The sequence below is a fragment of the Prunus avium genome, chromosome 1 (genome assembly GCF_965620075.1).
Source record: "Prunus avium chromosome 1, drPruAviu1.hap1.1, whole genome shotgun sequence".
Taxonomy (NCBI): domain Eukaryota; kingdom Viridiplantae; phylum Streptophyta; class Magnoliopsida; order Rosales; family Rosaceae; genus Prunus; species Prunus avium.
Window position 1 is genome coordinate 11,708,489 of NC_142284.1, and position 24,512 is coordinate 11,733,000.

The 24,512-nt window shown below is 36.5% G+C and overlaps 1 protein-coding gene across 1 annotated transcript; it reads left to right on the forward strand.

Moving 5' to 3' along the window:
• Nucleotides 1-16,840: 16,840 nt before the first annotated feature.
• Nucleotides 16,841-22,686, forward strand: LOC110760709 (cullin-1). The gene is made up of 20 exons (XM_021963021.2): nt 16,841-17,072; nt 17,484-17,660; nt 17,769-17,868; nt 18,193-18,378; nt 18,662-18,709; nt 18,794-18,997; nt 19,090-19,167; nt 19,310-19,399; nt 19,510-19,590; nt 19,698-19,760; nt 19,860-19,895; nt 19,970-20,056; nt 20,145-20,294; nt 20,403-20,458; nt 20,584-20,704; nt 20,822-20,983; nt 21,096-21,239; nt 21,378-21,596; nt 21,691-21,858; nt 21,961-22,686. The coding sequence occupies exons 2-20, from the start codon at nt 17,521-17,523 to the stop codon at nt 22,060-22,062; spliced, it is 2,235 nt and encodes a 744-aa protein (XP_021818713.1). The 5' UTR covers nt 16,841-17,072; nt 17,484-17,520; the 3' UTR covers nt 22,063-22,686.
• Nucleotides 22,687-24,512: the final 1,826 nt, after the last annotated feature.

Here is a 24,512-nt window from a genome sequence, read left to right on the forward strand (position 1 = left end):
CTTCCAACCAGAAATAATAGCTCATCCTGAGGTCAGCATGACCAGCAACTTCAAGGGCTTACGAATTGGGCTTCCCTTAATCAAATTAAGACTTTAAGCACTCAAACTTGAAGTTCAGAATGTCTTCTTTCCAGCCATATATCATTTGGGCCAATCCAAGGTCGGAGGAGGAAGTTAAGGCCAAAACAAATTGCTAACTCATTTTGCGCGCTGATAAAATCCATCCTGAGCATGGCTCTGTGTTTGCTAGGTAACAGACTCCAAAATTATCCAATGGGGCTGAATTTCGGATATGTTATAGTATACACCCATTGGAACAACTTTCATGAAGAATGTGGCCTCATCCGAGCTATGTAGGTTGCTGAAACAAAGCTTGCAATATGACCTACGAAACTGGGCTGGCAGGGGACTGTAGCCAAAATTGAGTTTGTCTTTAAGCTCTTCATCCATTCATCCAAATTAGGCCCTAACATGCATGGATTGCATCATTTACTATCCAAAGCCATCATTATTACCTAAAGCTCAATGAACTGAAAGATAAACACAAAAAGGATTAAAAGCACAAGTTTAACTCAAAAACATAACCAAATCATAAGCTAGAAGGGTACAAAATGATATACAATTATGAACCGATCACGTAGCCACCCCATATATTAGATGGTTGAGAGTGAGGCCTTCAAATTTAGAAAAATACAAAATTAATGTGGAAGGCAAAGATTTGGGAAAGAATGTTGTCTACATATTGGAATAAGATTTTGTGAAGATGGATGACAATTGGGTTAGTGAGATAAAAATAATGTTGGAGATTGGAAAGAGTATAGATATTCATAGTTTGTATTGCAAAGGGAGTCAATGTTTGTCAATGGAATTCTTTGCCATAGCAAATATTGTATAAAGCGCTTAAAGGCTTATTTTGAGAATTAAAAAAAAAAATCGATTTTGTGTGATAAAGATGTCCATGCCAACCAGAATTTATGTATGTCCCTTCACTTCATGGTTCAAGATTATCTTCAAGGAGACGTATCAACTCAACCAGAGGTGCAACCAAGGAATGAAATATCGATATTATCGCCGATATTTCGGCGATAATATCGTTATTTGTGGCTGTCGATATTTTCCTTGCATACCAGTTATGTTTCGTCATTTTATCGAAATTATCATCGATAATATCGGTGAAATTTCGGGATGGATATTTTCGTGCAAATTCAAGCTGAAATGGTCAAAATATCGCGATATTATCGATAATGTCGCGATATTTTGACCCAAACACATGAAAAATGCTGAAAATTTTCTGAATGATATGATACGTCAATGGACAGATGACTGAAATTATGTACAACATCAGATTATTGCAATCAATAAAATAAAAATATATTATATTACAGCAATAGATTAAATACCTTCCACATCTCAGAAGAAGCTCTCTCAGATCTAACTTTTCTCATTCTCGGATCCACCATGGGGTTTAGAGGTCCCTTGTTGGCCTTGGCAGCCATGGGAGACGACCCCCATGGAGAAGAAGATGCAAGTTGCGAGGGAGAAGAAAAATGGAGGAAGAAGAGAGAGAGAGAGAGAGAGGGAGGAAGAAGAAGAAGACAGTGATTGAGAGGGAGAAGAAAGAGAGAGGAAGAAGAGAGAGAAATGGAGGAAGAAGAAGACTAATTGAGAGGGAGAAAAAAGAAAGCACGTCGCAAGAGCAAACACAATTTTTTTTATAAAAAACGAATTGATCTGTTAGGGTTTTTAAAAATATTTTTTACAATTATGTTGGTTAGACCTATAAATACTAAAAATATACATAAATAATATAAAGCTATCACTTACCATAGTGGCCTCTGAATTGAAAAGAAGTTTTTGGTCAAGGGTTCAACACCCATTGTGCTCTTTTTGTTGTAATATTCCAGATATTTTATTATTTGGGTTATTTTTTGGTGTGTGTATTTATTATTTGGGTTGGTTGGTGTTATTATTTCGATTAAATTTATGGTTTACATAATGGGCTCAATTTATTGAATGATGTTTTTGTTAATTGGAATAAGTTTGGTGTGTTTTTTTAATTTTTAGCATTGTTTTTATCCTTTAAAAAAATTCAGAATTTTAACACTAGTATTATGACCCCATGGGGTAACAATTTGAACCCCTCCCATTTTACTCCTTCAACACCTTAACCACCATATCACTTATGTTTTTGTGAAAATATGCTAAAATATTTATATATATACATGATTTTGTTTTGAATTTTTTTTTGCAAGAAACAAATTGTTTTGAATTCTTTTGACCATTCCTTTTCAAGTTTCTACTTTTGATTATGGTGTGTTTAATCTTTTTTCATTAATTACTACATATTTTCTACACTCACAGTGTTTGCCAGCTCACTATATAATCAACTTAAATCAGTTAATCCATCATGCAATACATTTCCTTCCAATTTTTTATGATAAACTAATAGATAATTGACTAAATAAACATCATGCAAAGTTTCAATAAAAATTTCCAAGTTTTTCTTACAATTTCAGTGGTTTTTATTCAATTTTTATCGATATCGATAATATCACGATATTTCCATCGAAATTTCTGTGTTTTTGGCCTACCGATATTTCCGATATCACCGATATTTTTGACCTTGGGTGCAACATAACATTGATCTAGAACTCATCAAGAAGAACATTAAGGATGATGAGAAGGATTTTTGCCCCTCATCCACAAGAAAAAGAAGTATATGTTGAGGTGTCCAAGCTCTGAGGGGAAGATGTGAAATTTTTTTATTAAAAATAATCGATTATGCCATCCAATCCTTCAAAGAAGAAAAAAGACTTCGAATTCAATGTGCCATCTAGAAGTAAGAGTTTACATAGATGCTCAATATTGAATGACTTGAAGGAATTACGAGGATCCAATGATGAGCTAAGAATAAGAAGTTCAACTGTTTGCTCTCGAAATATGTCATTTAACTCCCTCAACATGCAATCTATCACATCATTAAATACATCAACGTGAAAGTAATGTTCAACTGTAATAATTATTTGTTGTTGACAAGAACAACTTGTGCCCGTCATATAATGAGAACCCATATCAGGAACGTCAACACTATGTAGTTCACAAAATGATACCACACTCATAAATAAATCATCCCAGTCATGTGCCCTCATATCTTGGAACATCATTTTTGTATTTTCAACAAAATTTAAAGAACTTATAATATCTTGAGTTTTTGTTTGAAATACTTGACAAAGAAAGTTGGTCAATCCCATAGTTTTATCAATCAAAACCAATGAAAACACAAACTCAAAAGACATCATAGCAATATAGTTACTCTTTGTACCGCCATGAAATTGTTGGTTAGGTCCATAATCACTGATTTCCTGATGAAGTAATTTAATCTTGTTAAATAAACTCATTAAACTTGTAATAGAGGCAAAGTGAGAGCCCCAATGAGTGGCTCTAGGTCGTTTCAAACTACGAGCTTGATTAAGTCCTCTGCCTGTCTCAAGTTCCCCAAAATCCAACAACTCTTTGAGTTCAGCTTTTCAAATTTAATTTAACTCATTACGGCGCTTAGCTTATGAAGAAAATTCAGCATTAATGATTCAAATGCAACTTCTCAAAATAATATATCTTAGTCCAGTATTTATAAAATCTTCTGTCCTCTATGAATCTACTTGAATTTCAATTCCTCAAAGTTGTTGTTTGGTTGAGCAGGGTCAACTGGTCTCTCATCCTAAAACATTTCCACCAAGAATTAAAGCTCTTGCTGATATATACATGGAAAAGGACTCAAGCTTGGAATTTATTCTGATGCTGGCTAGGTTGAAATTTTTATGTATTATCTTATTTAGTGTGTTATGCTCATTACGACTTCCTCACTATTCATCACTATTCCGCAATGCTTGTGGCTTATAGTACTATCATTTCAAGTTTTGAAATTGCCGACTAATTAATGGTTAGAAGTATATTGTAGTGTTTGATAAATTAAATAGAAAATGTTCTTAAATTTTTGATTCAAAAAAACATTTAGTAGTGCCGAAAAATGTTGTTACTCAATTTGTACAAAATAAATAAAATTTTCACATAAATAAATCTGCCAGTCTATTTTCCTTGCATGCCAGCTACTTGAAATTTGACCTCAATTCATTAATTGTGCAGCTTTTACTAATGTTTACCATTTATTATTTTTATGAAAATACTTACAATTTATTTAACTTGACCATCTCCATCTTCTTCAAATTTCTCATAATAGAGCAACCACCATTGCATCACACTAAAAGAGAGAGGATGTACAAGTCAAGGCTGTATGAGTTGTGCCAGCAGAGGAAATGGCACTTGCCTGAGTACAATGCCACAAAGCTTGGCCTCGACCACAATCCTCGCTTCTCAACCTCCGTCACCATAAACGGCGTCGCCTTCAACACGGTGCAACTCTTCATGTCCTCCAAAGATAAGAGTTACATGATCTTCAAGCGTCACTTAGGTCGTAGGTTGCTGACTAAACATGATACAAGATGTTCCTTCTTTTGTACAAATTTAGAGTTATGCACGTCAGCCTTTTTCGTTTTGTTGACGATTTGTAACCAATACTTCATTAGTAAACCACATTATATAAAGAAGCGTGAGATTTATTATATTGATACTAACCAATTTAAGAGTGAGTACGATGCATATGGAGTAATTGATGACGTATGTTGCATGTTAAGCGGCACAAGGCTGAGTTTAAGGGTCATTTCTGATTCAACATGTAAGGTTATTGGGTCATTTACCTTCGTGTGCGATGATACTCCTCATGATGGTTCTTCGAGTCTTGAGGAGATCCCGTCTTGTCATCGTATAGTCTGTACTAGTTTCAACAACTATGAGACATTATAAAAATACAATATTCCAAGGTTTAGCTCAAGGGAAATTTCATGAGAATGCTAAATACATTATGGTGTTCGGCAAAGGATATGGTGACACATTTACCAAGGTATTCTTGAAAAAGCTTTATTATGACTTAAGGCTTTTGGTACTAGCCATTGTTAATTGCAATCCATATGGGTTTCAAATTCTTTTTTATTACAGATTTGGTTCGGCTCACAAATCATTTGACAACGTTAACATAGCCATCTCATACATTAGATGGTTGGGAGTGAGGCCTTTAGATTTAGAAAAATACAAAATTAATGTAGAAGGCAAAGATTTGAGAAAGAATGTTGCCTCTACAACAAAAAAACCTTATTGGAACAAGATTTAGTTAATTGAACGACAATTGGGTTAGTGAGATAAAAATAATGTTAGAGATTGGAAAGAGCATAGATATTAATAGTTTGTATTGCAAAGGGAATCGATATTTGTCAATCGAGTTCTTTCTCGAGCAACTATTGTATACATCGCTTAAACTTATTTTGAGAATTAGAAAAATCTGTTTTGACAATGTTGAAGTGTGATAATGATGTCCTCGCCAACAAGAAGTTACGTTTGTCCCTTCACTCCATAGTTTAAGATTATCTTCAAGGGGACGTATCAACTTAACCAGAGGTGCAACCCAACATTAATCTCGAATTCATCGAGAAGAACATTAAGGATGATGAGTCGGATTTTGCCCCTCTATAAGGGTTGTATTTTTCCATGTATGTTATTTGGCTCTTCTCTTGTAATTCACAAAACCATTGTATTAAGTTCTTAGTTTTTTAGGATAGATTAGAGGATAGGATTGAAATGGGTTGAAGATGATTCCAAGTCTTCTCGTTGTTGTCAAAGGTAAAATCATATGCATGTTCATTGGATTAATACATGCTCACGTATGTTGATCCAAACTTTCATTTTTGCATTTGTTACAACTTTTTTCTTTTAAATTTGTTTTCGAAAATATAGATACATTATGCGGATGTTTTTATCCTCTGGCCCATGAGTCCTTAGTATATTTATTCATTTACCTTATCTCTTCTAACTGATAGGCTTTTTCAAAACGGCTCCCTTTTCTAAGTTATGGGGTATGAGTTATTTATTACATCGTTTTAGACTTTGGACTATGAATTGAATATTTTTTATTCAAAACCCATGTGCAGCTCTTTGTTGTTCCAACTTATCAAAACACTGATGCGTATTTTATTTCATCTTTAATAAAAGTGTTTTGTTAGTTCACTTGGTCCCAAAAAGAATTTAAAAATCTTTTGTCTTCTTTGTTTCTTGAGCCGCTCCTTCCTTAAGAGATGTTGGTATGTTTCCTTTTGAAAATAGAGTTATTCAAAGAATCTATATATTCTTCCCTGGTTGATGTTTTCTTTGCAACTCACTCATGCATTGAAACTATTTTTCTGCTACACAAGTTATATTATCTGCAGAAACAGTTTCATAAAAACTTTTGGAAAAACTATTTTTCTTTCTCAGCCAATGTTTTTAAACTCTTGAGGGTTATGTGAATGAATGCATACACATAAGTTCTTCCCCAAGCTGATTTTCACTCTTTAAACGGCTAAATGTTTTCATTGCTTTAATTACTTCATTATTGTTTCAGCTAGTTTATGTTACTTGTGAGTATACGATTGATTGTATACATATAGCTTTCTACAAGTACATTTACAAGATTTCAACTGAACGTTTATTTATTCATTATTGTTATGTTGATTTAAACTATATGCTTCATGGGTCATTGCTTTGAGTTTAAATCATCACAACACTCAGGTTTCATTTGTCTAGCTCAATTATAATTTGTGATTAAGATAGATGAATCAATGAAACTATAACTCACTTCATACATCAAACTACATGCAACTTGAGCTTGGTGCTCTTGAGAGGATTTGTTGATAAGAGATAAAGAAAAGGTGCTTGCTGAAAGGTTGGGTTGTAGCCGCCTATAGGTGATAGATTGAGCTAAGTCTTCTTTCGTTTTTCTTGTATTTCTTAATTGAGTAGATTAGATCTCTCCTAGCTTGATGCTCTCAATTTTTCATCCTGTTGGGTTTTCTGGGTCAACAATTCTCGTGTGTTATTTACATTCCATTATTACTACTTTTAATTTATTAACCACGAAATTGTTTCTGTTTGTGCTTGTGTGCCTTTAAAGAACTTAAAATCTAAAAAGGTAGGTTTTTGTCCCATAACCTACTTCACCGCCCCTCTGTAGGCTTTTAGAGCTTAGGGCCTTGTTTTACACCCTCTTCTACCTTTTTCAATACAAGAAAAAAAAGTATATGTTGAGAAGTCTAATATTCTCGAGGAAGATGCGATTTTTTTTTTAATTATAAAAAAACAATCAATTATGTCATCCAATCCTTTCAAGAAAAAAAAAAGGCTTTAAATTCAATGCGCCTTCTAAAAGTAAGAGTTACATGGTCTTCAAGCGTCACTTAGGTCGTAGGTTGCTGACCAAACATAATACAAGATGTTCCTCCTCTGGCACAAATTCAGAGTTATGCATGTCTACCATTCTCGTTTTGTTGATGATCTATAACCAATGCTTCATTGGTAAATCACAGTACATAAAGAAGTGTGAGATTTATTATACTGATATTAACCAATTTAAGAGTGAGTACGATGCATATGGAGTAATTGATTACGTATTCTGCGTGCTAAGCCACACAAGGCCTAGTCTTAGAGTCATTTCCGACTTAATAGGTAAGGTTATTGGGCCATTTACCTTCGTGTGCGATGATACTCCTTATGCTTGTTCTTCGAGTGTTGATAAGATTCGGCCTCATCATTTGGCCCGTGTTGCGTCGATTCAGCTGCACCAAAATAGATTCAGCTGCATCCTCAACTTGTGATACTCGCAAGTGCACGAGCCGTTTGATAGTATAACATATGTAAGTGCGAGGTCGATCCCACGAGGATTGGTGATTGAATGATCCAATTCATTTCCCCTACATAAAACAGAAATGAAAAAGAAAATAAATAAAACAAGAAAAAAGGAAATAACTCAAGCAAATAAGTTCCCAAGTTCAATTAGATTAATGGATTGATTCTAGCTAAAGTATGATTAAGCCATGGTGTTTGGTCATAACCTTGTGTTCCTAATTCCCTAATTTGATCATTTGTTGTCTAACCTAAAACTAAGCATTAGGAACCCATTAAGCATAGAAGAACAATTTAAACAACCAAGTATGTATCTAATCCCTGTTGTCGAATGTCCATACATACTCTTCCTATTCCTAGTTCAATTCGAATTAAAGCATGGTGTCTACTCTTAATTCAAACCAAGATAGCTAACATGCAAGCCTAAATGGTGATCAATCATTCAAACTAGCATATTAACTTATAAGCATAATGAATAAGAACAAAAACCATAATTGAAACTTGGAAACTAATTAAACTTGAAACTTAAGAAAGAATGTACATTACAATGAAAAGTAAAGTGAAACTAAGAAAAACTTAATCAGAATTTCAGAATTTCATTACAACAATTGAAAACTTAGAAAGAGAAACTAAGAGAATTTGAGGGAGAGAAGGGAAGGGAGCTCTAGAGAAGTGTTTGAGAGCTCCCCCCCCTTGGGGTCTGTTTTGAAGCTTGAAGGCTTCTCTATTTATAGGGCTAAGAGGGAGGAACATCATGATGAACTCCCACACCATCCTTCATCTTTTGTTGCACCTCAAGCTTTCATCACATGGGTTCAAAGGTGGTCAGATGTGGCTGCCCTTTGCTGCCAACCCATGTGATTGCCTTTTGCTGCCAACCCATGTGGTTGCCTTTTGGTTGCTGAAAAACGAGTTTTCTGAACCAGTCTTGGTGTAGGAAGGCCAGAGGTTTCAAAACGTATCCAATGGGGCTCAAATTTGGATATGTTATACTAGACACCCATTGGAACAACTTCTATGAAGAAAGTATTTCCATCGGACCAGTAGAAGTGTGCGTTTTGGCCCTTGCAAGTTGTCAGCCGAACAGAGACTGGAATTGACTTCATTTCATCTTTTCTTTCCTTTTTGATTCACATGCATGCACATGCTTTCTCTATAATAGCTCCAGCATGTACCAACTTGCTCCTTTAGATTTTCATAGCTGGAATGCCTCCCAACTTCACTCATTATGCTGGGTGCAAAGTCAGTTGCAGCATGGGTGAGGCACATGGCTAAAAGGAGGAGACAAGGCTCCAAGCTGGCAGCTGCAAATCCTGCTGAGCAAGGTTGAGTGTTGGGCGGGCTGAGCACTCCACAAATGTCCAATTGGGCTGAAATTTGGATATGTTGTACTAGACACCCATTGGAACAAGTTTCATGAAGATCTTCACCTCATCCAAGCCCCATAGCATGCTGATCCAAGGCCAAGAAGCTGACCTACGAAATTGGGCTGGAAAGGAGTTGTAGCCAAAATGTGTTTGTTTTTAAGCCCTTCTTCCATTCACCCAAATCAAGCCTTAACATGCATGGATTGCATCATTTCCTATCCAAAGTCATCATTGTTACCTAAATGTCAATTAACTGAAAGATAAACACAAAAAGGATTAAAAGCACAAGTTTAACTCAAAAACATAACCAAATCATAAGCTAGAATGATATACAATTATGAACCGATCAGCCCGCGGGCTCATGGGCCGATATGGCCCTGCCTGACCCATCCAAAAAAAGCCCGGCTCGGCCTGTTATGGGCTTTGAGATGGCCCGGCCCGCCTTGGGCTGGGCTAGGCTTGGGCTTGGATGTCTGAAGCCCAGCCCGGCCCGATTAGGCCCAAGAAAGCCCGGCCCGACCCGCCCAAGAAAGCCTGGCCCATTAAGCCCGCATACATATATAATTATGTATAAATAAGTGTTTAGGATTATGATTATATCACTTAAATCACATATATGATTTGTTTCATTTCATTTACTTTTCTTTACTCATTCCTAGTTTATAATTGAATGATTAGCACATTAATTTAATTTGTGTCAATTATTAATACAACAATTTATATATATATATATATAAATAAGATGAACAACATATCATATCACCAAATATAATCATATAACGAAACATAATCGTACCACCAAATATAATCATGCTTTTCTTGAACACATCACCAAACATTTGCATATTTATTCATACCATCCTTTAAATTTTTTTTTATATTTTTATACTTATTATTTTTTAAAATTATTTCTTAAAACATATTACAGTCTAATTATGTAATAACCTCAAAAATAATACTTGGTTTTATTATTTTTGTGGAAAATCTTATTAAGTTGTATGACTTTATTAGATGTTTTATGAATTTGGTTTGATGTGAAAATATTGGAATTAAGTGAGTTTAATCTCAAATTTGGACTAAAATGCCCTTATGATTAAGTTTATGATTTTTTTCGATTGAAGTAGGCTCGTTTCGGCCCGGCCCGGCCCATGGGTTGGGCTTGGGCTTTGAACTTTCTAAAAAAACCCGGCTCGGTATTTTCTCTCTCCTCTTTAAAGCCCGGCCCGGCCCAGTGACGAGCCCTAGATAAGATCGCATCTTGTCATCGTATAGTCTGTACTAGTTTCAACAGTTGTGATGCATTATTCATCTTATTGGTTTAGAAGAATACGGTGTTTCACGGTTTAGTCCAGGTGAAATTTCATGAGAATGCTAAATGCATTATGGTGTCCGGCAAAGGATATGATGACAAATCTACCAAGGTATTCTTGAAAAAGCTTTATTATGACTTAAGGCTTCCCGTACTAGCCATTATCGATTGCAATCCATATGGGCTTTAAATTGACTTACATATTCAATAAACATAAACCTCAATTTAAAAAAAAAAAAACTCACTTTATAAAACTTAACCACAAATACTCACTTTCCAACCTAAACGTAACAAAGTACCCTGCATATAAATACTTCAATATTGACCTTTTATCCCCTAAAAAATTCATTTGGCTAATGTCTACGCTCTGAACACATCTTCTCTCACAACTCTCACGAACACAGTGCTTTCTAGTTCATAATGTAAATCTGAGCCCAACTTTCCCAACTCTTTTATCCTTTATCTCAATCATCCATTTTTTGAATGCCAAGTCTGAAGGCCATGCTCTAATTTCAAGCTTGTGTCTTCTGTCGCCCTCATCCCTGAACGAAATTTCTTTTCATCGACTAGAGTTCTTATCTTTTCAATTCCACATGTAAAAGCTTTGCTCTTTTGGTTAACCACTCGAAAGTTTGATCAATCAACTGGTTGTGGTTGTACATATGTAGAATAACTCATTTTGTTATTCTTGTTTAATAAATTTGGAGAAAATTGAATATGGGTATTGATTGGGTTTACGAGTTTGGCTCTTCACTTGCAATTTCTACAATTGGGTTTCTTGTTTACTATTTTATGTATTCTTTTCTTTTCTTTTTTGGGTTGTTTCAATTTTGAATGATTTCTTTTTCAAGATACTCATTTTGTTTTTGTTTGGACAATGATTTGTTGAGTAAGACAGCGTTGGAGGAGTTAAAATTTGTATGAGTATTCGTAGTTTAAGAAGCTTTCATGGGTTAATGTGTTTATGTTCTTCATTTTAGCAAAGGAAAGGTATTGAGGTTGGAATCGATTTGTTTACTATAGTTGTGTATTGTTGTTTGTTGTGGGTTTCGTTTTCATTTTTCTGTATATATTTCTGTTTGGTTTATGGGGAAATTAAATTTTTTAGTTTTTATTTTTGCCTTGGTTGGTTGATTTGGTTTATATTTTCAATTGTATTGTCTAAGATTTAAAGACGGTGCTTTACTGATAATGCATTTCTATCTACAATCGTTACAAGAAGTCAATATATCAACTTAAATGACAGAGGTGCAGGCATACTTTCGTATATACCAAAATCCAAACAAAATACTCTAGTTGGTCATGCCCTTGATAGATTATACACATCATAGTTGATAATAACTTATTCTTGGAATTTTTATGTACTTGCCATTTCCATTTTGTAGGTTGTCCTCTGACAACCAGAGCAATACAATTGGTTTTGAAGCCCCATAAAGAAGTTATGAACTGGAAAAGTTTGCAGCAGTAGTTCTTGCTACAAATTGGGTTGCTTTGGAGATGTTGTTTACAACATAGTTTGTTAACGAACAGCCTATGAGTTCAATTGTACTTTATCAGTTCTAACTATGCTATTATATGGATTATATGTTGGAATTTTAAAAAGGTTTTAGTATAAACCACTTAAAGGCTTATTTTGAAAATTTAAAAAAAATCTATTTTGACAATGTCAAAGCGTGATAAAGATGTCTCTGCAACAAGAAGTTACTTCTATCCTTTCACTCCATGGTTCAAGATTATCTTCAAGAAGATGAATCAAATCAACCAGAGGTGCAACGTAACATTAATCTCGAACTCATCAAGAAGAACATTAAGGATGATGAGTCGGATTTTGCACATCTCCCACCTTTTTTAATACAAGAAAAAGAAGTATATGTTGAGGTGTCCAATCTTCCCGGTGAAGATGTGAATTTTTATATATAAAAACAATCGACTATGTAGTACATTCCTTCAAAAAAGAAAAACCTTCGAGTTCAATGTGCCTTCTAGAAGTAAGAGTTACATGGTCTTCAAGCGTCACTTAGGCCGTAGGTTGCTGACCAAACATGATACAAGGCGTTTCTCCTCTGGTACAAATTCAAAGTTATGCATGTCTACCCTTTTCATTTTGTTGACCATCTATTACAAATGCTTCATTGGTAAAAAATGATACATAAGAATCGTGTGATTTATTATATTGATACTAACCAATTTAAGAGTGAGTACGATGCATATGGAGTACTTGATGACGTATGTTGCATGCTAAGCTCCATAAGGCCGAGTTTTAGGGTCATTTCCGACTCAACATGTAAAGTTATTGGTCCATTTAACTTCGTGTGCGATGATACTCCTCATGATTGTTCTTCGAGTGCTCAGGAAATCCCGTCTTGTCATTGTATAGTCTGTACTAATTGTAACAACTATGAGGCATCATTCATCTTATTGGTTGAGAAGAATACGGTGTTCCACGATTTAGCCCATGCAAAATTTCATGAGAATGCTAAAGGCATTATGGTGTTCGACAAAGGATATGGTGACAGATCTACCAAGGTATTCTTGAAAAAACTTTATTATGACTTAAGACCTCCGGTACTAGCCATTGTCGATTGCAATCCATATGGGCTTCAATTAGTTTTTTACTAAAAATTTGGTTTGGCTTACAAATCATTTGATAGGGTTAACATAGCCACCCCCGTACATTAGATGGTTGGGAGTGAGCATGCGACCTATACCAGGCAATCGGGGCAAGTGTCAATCCCTGATGAGTAGGAGGGCATAGCGGTCGCTGTAAAACCTGGGGCGCGAGCCAGGGTGGAGTGGTCGTCAGTGTAGATCTTGGTGGTAGTAGCAAATATTCAAATGAGAACTTTGAAGGCCGAAGACGGAAAGGTTCCATGTAAACGGCACTTGCACATGGGTTAGTTGATCCTAAGAGACGGGGGAAGCCCATCTGATAGTGTGTCTAGCGCGAACTTCGAAAGAAAATCGAGTTAAAATTGATTAACTGGGACGTGGTGGTTGACGACAACGTTAGGGAGTTCGGAGACGTTGGCGGGGGCCTTGGGAAGAGTTATGTTTTCTGTTTAACAGCCTGCCCATCTTGGAAACGGCTCAGTAGGAGGTAGGGTCTAGCGGTTGGAAGAGCACCGCACAAGTACCATTCACGCTTGACAACCCTCGAAAATTCAGAGGATCGAGTACCATTCACGCTCGGTCGTACTCATAACCACTTCAGGTCTCCAAGGTAAACAACCTCTGGTCGATGGAACAATGTAGGCAAGGGAAGTTGGCAAAATGGATCTGTAACCTCGGAAAAAGTTTTGGCTCTGAAGGCTGGGCACAAGGGTCCTAGTCCCAAACCTGTCGGCTATCAGTGGACTGCTCAAGCTGCTCCCGCGGGTCATCGCGTGCCTATCGGGGGACAGACTGGGAGCGTTCCTTTGGGGACTTTCCTCGGACGTCAAACAGCTGCCTCAAAACTAGTACGGATAATGCCAACGCAATGTGATTTCTACCTAATGCTCTGAATGTCAAAGTGAAGAAATTCAATCAAGCGCGGGTAAACGATGGGAGTAACTATGACTCTCTTAAGGTAGCCAAATGTCTCGTCATCTAATTAGTGACACTCATGAATGGATTAACGAGATTCCCACTGTCCCTGTCTATTATCCAGCCTTCAGATTTAGAAAAAAACAAAATTAATGTGGAAGGTAAAGATTTGGGAAATAATATTGTCTCTACAGCAAAAAAAACTTATTGGAATAAGATTTTGTGAAGATGGACGTCAAATGAGTTAGTGATACAAAAAAAGATGTTGGAGATCAGAAAGAGCATAAATATTGATAGTTTATGTGGCAAAAGGAGTCGATATTTGTCAATGGAATTATTGCCAGAGAAACTAGATTCAAAAGATTGGATGTAGAGGAATAGTATATATGCAAAGGCGTTTAGGGAGTGTGTTGGCTATGCTGGAAGAGCTATATATTATTGTTACTTAAGAATGGTTCAAGCTGCGAACTAGCTGCTTGATATCAATATTGCAGACTTATTGTTTACTATGAGCATTGTTAATTCTAGATAGAGTAGAAAAGTTAGATGTATTTGATTAGTACTATGGGGGCATAATCTAAAGTCGAGGTTAAAGTTTGCCAGTAATGGGCCGCTGGCTCGTCTATCTGAAACTTAACAAGGTATGAGAGTGGGTTGATTGACCCGGCCTAGATTATTTGGCCTTTAGCTTTACCCCTTATCCAACATGTGGTGTTCACATGCTGGGCTTGAATGTTTATCCTTACTCAATATGTGGTGTTCATGTGTTAGGGTTGAATGATTGACTTTGATGTTGACTTGGCTCCATTTGTGGCCAACTATATGGTGGTTGTGGAAAAATATAAAGTCTCACATCGAAACCTTGACTAAATAAATAATTAAATACCCTGGATGCATATTGTAGTTGTGGAAAAATAAAGGTAGTTTTTGCACCACTAGCCACTTTACCAAACCACTTAGGGCCAATTCTCACATGTTTTGCTAAACATAAATCTTCCATTTCAAGTGCTCGGAAGTTTTCATTTGGAGGCTTTGTGTTTATTGGCAATAGTGATGCTGATTGTGCACCTAGAGAAAATGAGGAAATTTGTAGTTTTATTATGTTACCTTGACTTGGAGTATTTGTGCACTTGTGTTATATTTCTTTTTTCTTTTTTTTTTTTATGTGAACTATCAAACTAAGTTTTAAGTAATCCTATCTTAATGGAAACATCGGGCTTGGGCCATTTTAACAAATTTAGGGCCCGTTTGATAACCATTTCAATTTTAGTTTAATTTTCATTTTTTGTGTTAGAGTATAGAAGAAAAAGAGGGAGAATAGAAGTGAGAATGAGAGTGGAGATGGGATTGAGAGAGAACATGAGAGGAGAGGATGGGAGAGAGAAGTAACAAAAGTTAAAACAAAAATGTATTTGAAATTGTTTTCACTTTCAAGTTTTTGTTTTCACTTTTGTTACTCCTCCCTCTTATCCTCTCTCTCAATCTCATCCTCACTCTCATGTTCCTCCATACTCTAGCACAAAAAATGAAAACTAAAAAATAAAATTGAAATAATTATCAAATGAGCCCTTAATTTTCGTGCTTGATTTGGGCAATTTTCTCTAGTATATTTCTTCTCTTTGAGTTCGGATATTTGGGCTAGAGTTTCGTGTGCTCCTATTTTGGGATGGAAATAAGTTCTCATTTATTTCTTATTTTGACTGAGTGGTTTTTAGTTTTTATTGGTTTTATCCATTTTCTTGTTGTCGGAATTTTCACCAAAAAAATAGACGATGAACCACCAAACTTTATCACGAACCTCTTATCCTACTGCCACAAACAATAAGGCCCCGTTTGGGGTTGCTTTTTTTGGCCAAAAACCTGCTTCACTTTAAAGTTAAGCAATTTAAGGTGTTTGGTAAAAAGAAAATATCCCGATTATTTTAAAAGCAATGGCTTTTTGACAGCAGCTTTTAAAAGCAGATTCTGGGTTGCTTTTCAAAGCTGCTTTCAAAAAAAGCAGATATGAACATTTAATGAATTTTTTTAATTCCCAAAATACCATCATTCATTTTAAAAAATGACACCACCCCCACTTTCACATCCAACTCCACCACTTGCACCACCACATTCACTACCTCCACAACCACCACCACCACATCCTCTTCCTCCTCATCCTCCACCACCACCACCACAACCACCACCTCCACCACCACCTCCTCCTTCACCTCCACCTCCACCTCCACCTCCACCTCCACAACGACCACCACCACAACCACCACCTCCTCCAAAACCTCCAAATCCACCACCACCTCCACAACCAACATCACCACCACCACCACCTCCTCCTCCTCCACCACCACCTCCACAACCACCATCCCCTCCACCACCAACTCCACCTTCATTACCACCACCACCTCCACTCCATCACTACAACTACCACCATGCTGCCACTGCCACCACCACCACCACCACCACCTCCACAACCGCCATCCCCACCACCACCAACTCCACCTTCATCACCACCACCACCTCCACTCCATCACTACAACTACCACCACATGATTAATACATAACACTTTTAACACCATGTCTATTTTAGTCATTATTCACAGTTACAACAATTTTATATTAAAATTTACCAAACGCTTTTACACTGCTTTTTGTACTAACAGCACTTTAAAAATATTGTTTACCAAACATGGAGCTGCTTTACTTTACAGCTAATTATTTTCAAAGCACAGCAGAAGCAACTTTTTTTAAAAGTGACAGCAATCCCAGACTAGGCCTAAGTATGAGAGGAGCTTTTAGACCAAAAGAAAAAAAAAACATTTATTTAAAAAGGAAAAGAAGAACTGGCCAAAAAAAAAAAAAGGAAAAGAAGAAAAAGCGAATTTAAAACAAAAAAGAAAAAAAACACGATTGCAGAAGTAGAGGCAGTGGATCCGAAACCGAAAGAGCTCCACATCTGAGATCACTTTACACCGCCAATTACCCAAACTCTTTTGTCATCCATTTTCCCCTTTTCTCATTATCGGACTTCGTCGTCTTCGTTCACCCTCCTCTTCTAGCCCTCTGCTCCCTCTCTCTGTCTCCTCCGATTAGAGTTTCTTCGCTTCCTAACTCAGGTGAATCCGTCTACTTACTTGTATAAATCGTGATTCTTGATATTTATTCTGATCATGAATTCATTTTATATGATTTTCTTCAACTTACTGTTAATTGTGAACTTGAGCTTGTCAGCATTGATTGGGGCTGTGTTTTTATCAATTTTGATTTTGGAGTTCGATTCGGGAGGTTTGGAGTCTTGAGCTTTGTTTGATTGTTGAGAAATCGTGGGAAATCATTGTTTTCGAAATCTCTCCTGTGTTTTTTTGGCTGCCAAACAGAGCATTTAGGGTTTGTGGTTCCCCAGCTTCAAATTAGAGGGGAAGTTGATTGAACTAGTCGAGTTAGGGTTTATTGAATGTCTTTGGTTTATGTATTGGGAAATTTGACTTTGTCTCAGTCTTTGACAATTCGGTGATTGAGTCTTGCAGATTTTCATATTGCGGTTGAGAATTCGAGTGTCGGAAAATGACGATGAACGAGCGTAAGACAATTGATTTAGAACAAGGATGGGAGTTTATGCAGAAGGGGATCACAAAGCTGAAGAACATTCTAGAAGGATTGCCTGAGCCGCAGTTCAGCTCAGAGGACTACATGATGCTCTACACGTAATCTTTTATCTATTTTGTTGTTGTTGTGGTACTCATTGTCATTTTTGTTGGTTCTGTATGCTCCAAAGATTAATGTTGCTGATTGTGTTTTTGTTATCTTTGCAGAACCATATACAATATGTGCACTCAAAAGCCACCACATGACTATTCACAACAGCTCTATGACAAGTATAAGGAGTCTTTTGAAGAGTACATTACTTCGACAGTGAGGAAGCTTTTAGCTGTTTTTGTTTCGTTCAATTCCCAACTCTTCCTACTGTAATATAGGTTGCATTATTTACACTGTCACGAGCTCTGTAACGTCCTGTCCTCAGATTGAGATTCTGTAATGTCCTGTACTAGAACTATTAGAATTAAATGTATATTAATATGATATTCAATGTGACATGTGTAGTAAGGGCTAATGTATGCCTTCCCCAACTCCTAGTGTTTGAGATATTGGACAATAGTTTTTTCCTTCTTTTCACTTACGGATGCTATTCGTGATGCCTATTTCTAATATAATTTAATGTTATATGCTTATTATCAGGTGTTGCCATCTTTGAGAGAGAAGCATGATGAGTTCATGTTGAGAGAGCTTGTGAAGAGGTGGACAAACCATAAAATCATGGTTAGGTGGCTCTCTCGTTTCTTTCATTATCTTGATCGCTACTTTATAGCTCGAAGGTCGCTTCCTCCCCTAAATGAAGTTGGACTTACTTGCTTCCGAGATCTGGTAAGTCGAGTCGGAACTCTTACTCATCTTAAATCATGTACTTTGGTGTATTCTTTGGATTGCCTCCTTGAACTGTAGCCCAAACTGACTTCCATATACCCATTTTGATACTCCCATGTTGATACTTTTGTTTCTCTACTATCTGTTCTCCTCCCTCATCCCTAAACCTAATTTTAGTAAAATTTGAATGAAAGATGTCCTCCAACCTGATCCTTTCACAGCTTGATGAGATTTTGTTGTGTAATAGATTGTAATATGATGGACATATGATTGTGGTTTTCAGGTCTACCAAGAATTAAATGCGAAAGTAAGAGATGCTGTAATATCTCTGGTACGTTTTCAATTTTACCAGAGCTGCATGTCCTACTAGTGAAGTTGTGGAATAAATATAATTGACCGTATTTTTTCAAATCAGATTGATCAAGAACGTGAAGGAGAGCAGATTGATCGAGCTCTATTGAAGAATGTTCTGGATATATTTGTTGAGATTGGCATGGGACATATGGATCACTATGAAAATGACTTTGAAGCAGACATGCTTAAAGACACTGCAGCTTATTATTCGCGGAAAGCTTCCAACTGGATCCTAGAAGATTCTTGTCCAGATTATATGCTGAAAGTAAACTTCGTTATGTTTGTTTTATCAGGTTAAAATGTATATGAGTCTATATGAAATTATCACCAATGGACTTTGTTCTTTCGAAATTTCAGGCAGAAGAATGTTTAAGGCGGGAGAAAGATAGAGTTGCTCATTACTTGCATTCTAGTAGTGAGCCAAAGCTGCTTGAGGTTTGTACTTTATTATTTCTTTAAATTCACCTTGTACGCATATCTAGTCTTTTGGAAATTGTAATTCTAGGTGAGTTGGAATACAGTTATCTGTAGAATATGAATACTGGCTGTTAATATTGTTATTATTTTCTTAATGTAGAAAGTTCAACATGAGCTGTTGTCTGTGTATGCAACCCAACTACTTGAGAAAGAGCACTCTGGATGCCATGCATTGCTGCGAGATGACAAGGTACTCTCTGAGTCTGTTAAATTTACGGATTTGTTGATTAGATCGAATAAAATCAGAAAAACCAGACAAATGTTGCTTTCTTCTTATCATTTCTCTTCTGTCTGTTTTAGGTGGATGATTTGTCTAGAATGTTCAGGCTATTTTCTAAGATACCTCGAGGCTTGGATCCAGTTTCAAGTATATTTAAGCAGGTTAGCACTCTTCCTTTGTTTTTTTCTGGGTTATCTGGTGTGATATATATTTCATTTTCTGTCTTTTCTTTCATTTGCTAAACATTACATGGCGTGCCATGATGCAGCATGTTACGGCTGAAGGAACAGCCTTAGTCAAACAGGCGGAAGATGCAGCAAGCAACAAGAAGGTTTGTGCCCTAACCTTCATTTGGTACAGATTATTTGCGTATGTCATGGTAATCGACAGTTAATTGTACTTGAATGCTGACTTCTTGTTCCCCCCACAGGCGGAGAAAAAGGACGTGGTTGGTTTGCAGGAACAGGTAATTTCACGAACGTTGCACATCTAGAACTTTTGATTTGCTTGAGTGAAAGCTAATATGATTGTACTTTTCAGGTTTTCGTTAGAAAAGTGATTGAGCTTCATGACAAGTATCTAGCATATGTCAATGATTGTTTCCAAAACCATACTCTTTTCCACAAGGTTTGTATTTTAACAAGGTATTAATGTTCCTATTGTCTCTACTGACTACTTGTGCACATCTGACAGTATTTTTTTTGTCAATCTGTAGGCCCTCAAGGAGGCTTTTGAGATCTTTTGCAACAAGGGTGTTGCTGGAAGCTCAAGTGCGGAACTACTTGCCACTTTTTGTGATAACATTCTTAAGAAAGGCGGGAGTGAGAAATTGAGTGATGAAGCCATTGAGGAGACACTTGAGAAGGTCTGGACTCTTGATGTGCCATTACATTTATTTATGTTACATAGAAATATTAATTTTTTTTTTGTTTGGATAAACAATATTCATTAATAAATGCCAATCAAACTACAGGTAGTGAAGCTGCTGGCGTATATTAGTGACAAAGACCTATTCGCTGAATTCTATAGGTGTCACTTCTATTTTTCAAATTGCTTGATTTCAATCAAATATGTTTTGGGGAGGTCTTAGATGATTACATTAAGTTTGAAACTAGAAAACATTAGATTAACTTTAGATGTTTAATTGATGGCAGGAAAAAGCTTGCCCGACGTCTTCTTTTTGACAAGAGTGCTAATGATGACCATGAGAGATGTATCTTGACAAAACTGAAGCAACAATGTGGCGGTCAATTTACCTCAAAGATGGAGGGGATGGTCAGTTGCATTTGCTAATCCTTCGAGAAATGCTGTTTTGAATGTTCTGTTCATGTATTTCTGGGTTGCTACTGGGGATCTGACCAAAGAAAGAAAAATTGGTTGTTTTGTTTGCAGGTTACAGATTTGACATTGGCTAAGGAGAATCAAGCCAGCTTTGAGGATTATCTGAGCAAAAATCCACAGGCGAATCCTGGTATTGATTTGACAGTTACTGTGTTGACCACTGGCTTCTGGCCAAGCTACAAGTCCTTTGACCTCAACCTTCCCGCAGAGATGGTACACAGATTCTACTGAGAAAATTTGAAATTTCTTTCCTAATAAAATTTATATCTGCTGGGTTAAGTATCTGATGATGTTGCTAACTTCTCATGTATCACTCTTGCTTTAGGTTAAGTGCGTTGAAATTTTCAGGGAATTCTATCAAACAAAGACAAAGCACAGAAAGCTTACATGGATGTATTCACTGGGTACTTGTAACATCAGTGGAAAATTTGAACCCAAAACCATAGAGCTTATTGTGACAACTTATCAGGTGATGTGTTCAACATTTTATTCCAACTTTCCTAATCCATAGATCTATTTTTCATATTTTCCTTTTGGTTTCTGAGATACAGTTTCAAGTAGAGATTTCTATATTTTCTAAGACTGATTTCTCTTAATCTTACTTTAGGCATCAGCCCTGCTGCTATTCAATACCTCAGATAGACTGAGTTATTCAGAGATCATGACTCAATTAAATTTGACTGATGACGATGTTGTTAGACTGCTCCATTCCTTGTCATGTGCCAAGTATAAGATCCTTAACAAGGAACCAAATACAAAAACTCTCTCTCCTACTGATTACTTTGAGTTCAACTCTAAGTTTACTGACAAAATGAGGAGGATCAAGGTACTTTGATCTTTTCACTGTCTCGTGTTCTTTTCTTGTCTTCTAATTTTGTGGTTTATGTGAGTGATGAGTTATAACTGTGTTCACCATGCAGATTCCCCTCCCACCTGTGGACGAGAAGAAGAAAGTAATTGAAGACGTTGACAAGGACAGACGGTATGCCATTGATGCCTCAATTGTGCGTATCATGAAGAGCCGTAAAGTTTTGGGTCATCAGCAGTTGGTTATGGAGTGTGTAGAGCAGCTTGGTCGCATGTTCAAGGTTTGTGTAGTCCTTATTTTTCTGCTCTTATAAGATATTGAGATCTTTTTTCTTGGTTCTAAACCAGTGGTGTTTATTTCACTCTCCCTCTCATTCTTTCAGCCCGACTTCAAAGCAATAAAAAAGCGGATTGAAGATCTAATCACAAGAGACTACTTAGAAAGGGACAAAGATAACCCTAATTTGTTTAGGTACTTGGCATGATGTGGTCTAGTTGATTATCCTTGAAATGAAGCAGTACCTTTTTCTGCTATAGTTTGCCCAAGAAGTGGGTCAGGCGGTGGAAGAAGTGGCACAATCACATGTAAATGCCGGTGCACCAGTGACTAATAGTGATTGCTTAAAGCAGGAGCTGAGACTGCTTTGTACATTTTGCCCTTGGAGCAAGGTATGGCTGACTACTATGGATAGTGCACCCTTGCTGGAGAAATTTGTAATTGACTTCATAATACGGTCCGGTGTACCACAGGACTGTCTGGTATCTTTGTTTAATTACCCCAATATCCGTCGTCCCATGACTACATTTTCCGTTAATTGTTTCTTCGCCCTCACTGGAAGGAAAAGTATACTTTCGTTCCCAGTATGTCCACTTGAGTTGTGCTAGCTGACGATGGAATATAAAATTGATCAGGTGGATGCTTTCTTCTTTGATTGCGAAACGCATGGCTTGTAAACTCTGAATTTGTCTATAATCATCAGATGCTTATGCACTTGTGCTTCACGAGTTGTTTGGTCTGACTCTTGTATATTAGTTCCGGTGATGCTCTTTTTTCTTTTCTGAAGTTGATGAATTTGAATAAGATTTTCTCAGGAATGTTTTCGTTTTTATTCAGAGAAGTTAGACTTGGAAGAGAATAAAATCTCATATTCGGTAGGGACAACCCGTTTGGACTCTTCCTCGAATAATCCCAAAAGTAATAACCACTCATAATCTCAATCTGCAATTGGTTCCCCAAGGCTTAATGCTTGTGAGAGTTGAGTTTAAAAAATATAAGCAGTGGGGGTAAAAATGATTGCTAAAGGAGTTGATGTCATAATATTTGATATCATTCCAACCCTGACATTGGGAGAGGTGGAAGCACCTTGCTGTGAGATTTTTGCGTCGTTGGTCATAATATTTAAAACATGAGTGCTGTTTTGACCAAGTTGACACGCAATCAAATCTTAATATAATATAACCACCGGTGGGAAGCCGAACAATTAGGTTACACAATAAATCAATATGCATTAACGGCTCAGTCATTGCGTCTGGACAAATGATGCTAACATGATTTATAAATTATATGACAATGGAAACTCGATTTCCATTCTGATTACATCTTGCTAACGTGGCAGAAATAGTCACCAAAATATAATAAGTTCTTTTAAAAAATATATATTATACATATTCTAACAAGAGTGGAAAAGGAAAAAGTGAGATTTTCAGGTTTGGTGATGGTGATCAATGTTTTGGAACTTTTGTATTATAATACACAAAAGAAAAAACAAAACAAAACAAAACAAAAAAGGCAGGCTTTTTTCTAGGAGGTTCAATGAATTCCCATGCCAAAGTGTAGAATGGTAATGGAAGTGAGCTAAGCAAAATTAGCGGTTCTCTTTCACAAAGGGAAAACCAGAAGTTGCTCTTATGAATGAATGCCAATTTGGGTCCCCATCCCTACATTAATTCTGAGCTTCCTCTTCCTCTCATCCCATTGGTGCTTACTTTTTCTAAAGCCTGCTCATTCTCATTACAAAATCACTTGTTTAATCATGTTTGGGATTTGCAGCTTATAAAGTTCGCCAAACTTGGATTTTGGGACCCATTTGCTGAGATCACCCTCCTCCAATTATGCTAACCAAACAGAGGATTTCTTGAAAAGGATGCATCATTGCCTTTGGGGGAAAGAGGGGGTGAAGTTCCCACAATTGCTGATGGTAATGGCCAAATTAGAAAGAAACAGAACAAAACTTGCGTGAGCACTTTGGTTATTAGTGGGTTTCATTTTGTCAAAAGTCATAAAATGTGGTTGAGCTTTGCTTTTCTTTTGCTCCTCATGCATGAGTCTAGGTATAAACTCAGAGATTTTGTGTAAACTTACGGCTCTTGTCAATCTTTTTCTCTATAATTTATTTCATGGGTTTTTTTATCAATGTGAAAGGGAGAATTGAACTTGAGACCTCTTCTAACACTAAAAATAGAAATATCATGAGATTAAGAGTTAGTCGGACTTTCATGTCTCCATTTTTTAGCCTTTTTTTAAGGATATGAACGATATTGGAGGAGGGGGAAATCCAAACTAGGAGCTCAAATACAGGAGTATATGATCTGAATCACTCGAGTTATAAGCCTCTTAATGTCTTAAATAGCTTGTTACCAAATAGTACTTCCTCACTCATTGACTACCCATCGATAAGAAGTTTGTAATGAAATATTTATAAAGGGTTTGATGAAACTCGGAATAAGAACACTTATTGACACTTTAAAAAAAAGTCATCATGCTTTCCTCCAATATTTATTATTGTAAAGAAACTGCACTTAAATGAGTGCATGATGACTTTTCTGAAGTTGCCTAGTTCCTTTCTGAATTCTCTGAAAATTACATACAACCATTAAATTGTATATAGAAGCAAATGGGAACAGATTCTTGAATCTGTGTACAAATTTCATCAAA

Bases quoted from the DNA above. Each gene is read 5' to 3' on its own strand.
- LOC110760709 (XM_021963021.2), top strand. From the start codon at position 17,521: ATGACGATGAACGAGCGTAAGACAATTGATTTAGAACAAGGATGGGAG. The intron at 20,295-20,402 runs GTCTGGACTCTT...ATCAAACTACAG, and splicing joins TTGAGGAGACACTTGAGAAG to GTAGTGAAGCTGCTGGCGTA. The intron at 20,459-20,583 runs GTGTCACTTCTA...AATTGATGGCAG, and splicing joins CTATTCGCTGAATTCTATAG to GAAAAAGCTTGCCCGACGTC.